The 5,026-nt window shown below is 45.5% G+C and overlaps 2 protein-coding genes across 2 annotated transcripts; both read left to right on the top strand.

Moving 5' to 3' along the window:
- The first annotated feature begins 854 nt into the window (after positions 1-854).
- LOC145239874 (uncharacterized) lies at positions 855-1,643 on the top strand. Its single transcript, XM_080103464.1, has one exon. It carries the CDS (start codon positions 855-857, stop codon positions 1,641-1,643), a length of 789 nt encoding a protein of 262 aa, XP_079959590.1.
- A 2,423-nt stretch (positions 1,644-4,066) lies between these two features.
- On the top strand, positions 4,067-4,687 carry LOC145239865 (uncharacterized). Its single transcript, XM_080103437.1, has one exon. It carries the CDS (start codon positions 4,067-4,069, stop codon positions 4,685-4,687), a length of 621 nt encoding a protein of 206 aa, XP_079959563.1.
- The last annotated feature ends 339 nt before the right edge of the window (positions 4,688-5,026 follow it).

Below are 5,026 nucleotides of genomic sequence, written 5' to 3'. Positions count from 1 at the left end.
TTTCTGTAGTCAAATTGATTATCACCGACCATCCAAAGAATTACGATTGAAATGCCCCAAACAGACATTCCCTTAAGCATGTGTAGCGTCTACCCCGGAACTAATTCTGACAGTGACATTGAACATTCACCGTTTCCGGAGAGCTCCAAAAAAAGACAAAAAAAAGCCGTGGCACTAAATTCGAGGAGTCTCTCGCTCTCTTTTTGCTCGCGAACACTAGAGGAGTAAGACGCGTTACTGCCACGCTCTGTCGCTCATGCGTGACACACCCTGTGCCGGTTCCAATGGTGAAACCAAAAAAAAAAAAAAGAAAAACATTCTTCTTATCTATTCACTCCGCTCCTTACCCGAACGGCTTTTCTAAAGAAAATTAATTTATCGTTTCTTTCCAACTTAACGCCAAAAACATTTGACCAGTCGGGAAGCATTTCTTGTTCTTTTTTTTCGGACTCAAAATAAACACGAGTGTGATACACCAGGGCAAATAAATTTACACCTCGTATAACAAGCCAAGTCTGATTATTTGTTTTTAATTAATTTTTTTAAATATTTGTTTTCTTATTAATGTTTTTGAAAAATTAATTTTAAGTGAACTGTTTGTTGTTTTGCCCAGCGAGCACCTCACTTCACTGGTGACCCCTTTTTTTCGTCAGACTTTGGCAGAACACGCAAGGAATTGTGGATATTATCAATAAGGAAGAATTACCTGTAATCACACAAGGGAAATTTCTCAGCGACCACGCGCATGCCGAATGACGTACATGTCGACCTTAGCGGCACATCGGTTTTTCTAGGCGTAAAGGATCTCACGGAGATTTTCTGCGGTCATCGTTCTCTTCAACGCGTTCCCCACGATGGACAGTGAGGTGCTTCCTTCAATGATGGCTACTCAGGCTATTTTGAGGATTCCTCCTTTTTGGACGCATGATCCAACATTATGGTTCGCACACGTAGAGGCCCAGTTCTACACGCAAAGGATCCTGAGCGATGCGACGAAATTCAACCACGTGGTGGCCGCATTAACGCATGAAGTAATAGCGGAGGTTCGCGACCTGGTCATGTCACCCCCTGGATCGATCAGCTACGATTATTTCAAATCGGAATTGATTCGTAGGACAACCGATTCACAGCAGAAACGCCTTCGTCAACTTCTCGTAGAAGAAGAACTCGGAGATCAGAAACCGTCTCAGTTACTCAGACGTATGAAGCTGTTGATGGGTGAGAACTCACTACCGCCGGACATACTTAAACAACTTTTCATCAATAGACTGCCATCGAGTATTCAAATGATACTCGCCTCTTCGAATGACTCCACAACTATTGAGGAGCTAGCGGACCTAGCCGACAAAATTATGGACGTGACCGTTTCCATAGCCCCAGTTCACACGCACAGCTCTAACGATGCCCTGCCTAACGTCGCAACGATTCACGACCTGAGTGAACAGTTACGTGGCCTCGAGCTCAAAACAAAAATGCATAAGCACCCCACTGAGCGAGTCCGTCCCCGGCGATTTAGCAGCACTCAGAACAGCGGTGGGCTCTGCAAGTACCACGCGCATTTCGGTGAAAGAGCTTACCGATGCCACCAGCCATGTTCATATACGAAGAAACGTCTCTCGGGAAACGCCCAGGCCAGGCAGTAGGAGCGGCAGACACTCCTGGCAAGAACAACATTCGTCGCACCCTGTACGTGACTGATAGAACCACTGGTATACGATTTCTCATTGATACCGGTGCGGAAGTCAGTATCATCCCTAAGAAGTTCGTGAAAGAGAATCGTCCTCAATCAAACTTATTTCTACACGCAGTGAATCACTCCTCCATTCCTACTTACGGAGAGACATTGATAACATTAAATCTTGGATTACAGCGCGCACTATGTTGGGTCTTCATCATCGCAAAGCTACCCGTTCCGATTTTAGGGGCGGATTTTCTGCACCATTTCGGCATCCTTGTAGATGTCAAACACGGCAAACTCATTGATAATAACACTGGACGTTCTGTGCAAGGCATAATCAGTGGGTCGACTGAGATCAGCCCAGTTATGCGTAAAGACACCACGGACCCGTATACAGATTTGCTGCGAGGTTTCCCGGAATTAAGTCGTCCTACGTTTAACAGTGACAAAGTTAAACACGATGTCACTCATCATATCCAAACAAGAATTTCAGCACATGTTGGATTTAGGCATTATTCGACCCTCTAATAGCAACTGGTCATCGCCACTCCACATGGTGCCAAAATAATCAGCCGGCGAATGGCGCCCTTGTGGGGATTACCGCGCACTTAACAGTCGCATTACTCTGAACAATTACCCTATTCCGCATCTGCAAGACTTTTCTAACTCGCTTCACGGAAAAACAGTGTTCTCCAAAATCGACCTTGTTCGCGCGTACAACCAGATTCCCGTACACCCAGAGGATGTTTTTAAGACTGCGATCACAACTCCTTTCAGCCTTTTCGAATTCTTACGCATGCCCTTTGGATTACGTAATGCAGGGCAATCTTTTCAACGCTTTATCGACGCAGTTTTGCGAGGACTACCGTTCGTCTATGCATATATCGACGATCTCCTCGTGGCAAGTGCATCAGAACATGAACACTTACAGCATCTGCAGCAGTTATTTCACAGATTGACAGATTATGGCGCTATTATTAACCCCCAAAAATGCGAGTTTGGAGTTTTTTCACTTTCGTTTCTCGGCCATTTAATCGACAAAGAAGGTATCCGTCCCCTTCCAGAGAAAGTCCAATCTATAGTCGATTACCAAGCTCCCACTTCACTTCGTAAACTTCGAGAGTTCCTCGGTTTAATTAATTTCTATCGACGTTTCGTGCCCCATTGTGCTGAAATCGTGCAGCCATTAACTGACGTACTCAGAAATAAAAACAAAAAAAATGAGATGATTACATTAAGCGAAACGGAATTACGTCCCTTCAATAAGGTCAAGCAGGCATTAACAGAAGCGATAATGTTGGTTTTTCCTCGTCCAGATGCACCCCTAGCTTTATCCGTCGATGCATCCGACATTGGCATTGGAGGTGTACTGCAACAATTAGTGGATAATACTTGGCAACCACTAGCTTTTTTCTCAAGGCGTCTTCAGCACGCTGAAACCAAATACAGCACTTTCAGCAGGGAACTTTTGGCCGCATACTGCACAGTTAAACACTTTCGTTACATGTTGGAAGGATTCACTTTCACGCTTTTTACGGATTACAAGCCGTTATCGCATGCTTTGCTTGCCAAGCCCGGAAAACACTCACCCAGGGAAGCTCGCCATTTGGATTTCATATCACAATTTACTGCGGATATCAAGTATATCAGAGGGAAGGAGAACGTAGTTGCAGATGCATTGTCGAGAATGCACATCGATGCCATTCAAGCGATTGACGAGATCGACCTCCACCAGATCGCCATCGACCAACAGGATGACGAAGAACTAATCGCTTATGTCACTCCGAAAATCTAACTTTCAAGCAAGTCCCAGTACCTTGTCCCAACGAGACGATATGGTGTGATGTTTCGAACGGTCATGAACGCCCCTATGTACCCCTTAAGCATAGGCGAGCTGTCTTCTTTCAATTACACAACTTGTCACATCCTGACATTCGTTCCACGCAGAAGCTGGTGACTTCTCGTTTCATCTGGACAGCCATTAACCGAGACGTTCGCGAATGGACCAAGAGTTGCGTCCCTTGCCAGAAATCGAAAGTACAGAGGCATATTAAAAGTCCCCTTGCTACCTTCGCAACCCCTGAGGCACGATTTCAACACGTTCACATAGATTTAGTGGGTCCACTCCCACATTTGAGAAACTGTACATACTTATTGACTTGCATCGACAGATTCTCTAGATGGCCTGAAGCCATCCCCATCGCAGATATTTCCGCAGAAACTGTTGCCCGAGCCCTGGTTACACATTGAATATCGCGTTATGGTGTGCCTCACACCATCACAACCGATAGGGGCAGACAATTCGATTCCTATCTTTTTTCTGAGTTGTCTCGCCTACTGGGAAGCAAACACATAAGGACTACCTCGTACCACCCGGCGGCAAACGGCATGATCGAGCGTCTGCACCGTCAGTTGAAAGCAGCTATTAGAGCACATTCCGACCCTAACAGGTGGACAGAGTACCTTCCCTCCATTCTAATAGGCATCAGATCCACCATAAAAGCAGATATTGGCTTTACGCCTGCCGAAATGATTTACGGAATAACGCTGACTCTCCCTGGACAGATGGTCGCACCGACCACTCCTACACGCATGCCTGACCCAACAAGTTATACCTCTTGTGTGAGGGAATACTTGGCGAAACCTTTTAACATTGCCCCGAGAACACAGAACACACGCACTCACGTCCCCAAAGACATACAATCGTGGACTCATGTGTTTGTTCGGAACGATGGAGGCACAGCTCGACTGCAAACACCGTATTCCGGTCCTTTTAAGGTATTGAAACGCTACTCAAAGTTCTTCGTTATTGACATTGACGGAAGACGAGATTCAGTCAGTGTTGATCGCCTGAAGAAAGCTATTCTGGATGACGATGTGCTAGCACGCAAATGGACACAAAACACTGCAGTTCAGAACGGAAACTTTGATTCACCAGTAATTACAACTTCTACCAGATCGGGCAGATCAGTGCAACATCCTCACCGATTTGCTGTGTATACCCAGTGACTTTTCCACTTTCTTTTGTTCGACATACTGTCTAGTAGGGGGGTATGTAGCATCTACCCTGGAACTAATTCTGACAGTGACATTGAACATTCACCGTTTCCGGAGAGCTCCAAAAAAAGACAAAAAAAAAGCCGTGGCGCTAAATTCGAGGAGTCTCTCACTCTCATTTTGCTCGCGAACACTAGAGGAGTAAGACGCGTTACTGCCACGCTCTGTCGCTCATGCGTGACACACCCTGTGCCGATTCCAATGGTGAAACCAAAAAAAAAAAAAAAGAAAAACATTCTTCTTATCTATTCACTCTGCTCCTTACCCGAATGGCTTTTCTAAAGAAAATTA

The sequence above is a fragment of the Euprymna scolopes genome, chromosome 2 (genome assembly GCF_053919585.1).
Source record: "Euprymna scolopes isolate OS-2025 chromosome 2, ASM5391958v1, whole genome shotgun sequence".
Lineage (NCBI taxonomy): Eukaryota > Metazoa > Mollusca > Cephalopoda > Sepiida > Sepiolidae > Euprymna > Euprymna scolopes.
Note: the sequence above shows the minus strand (reverse complement) of the source record. Positions and strands in the feature narration are given on the sequence as shown.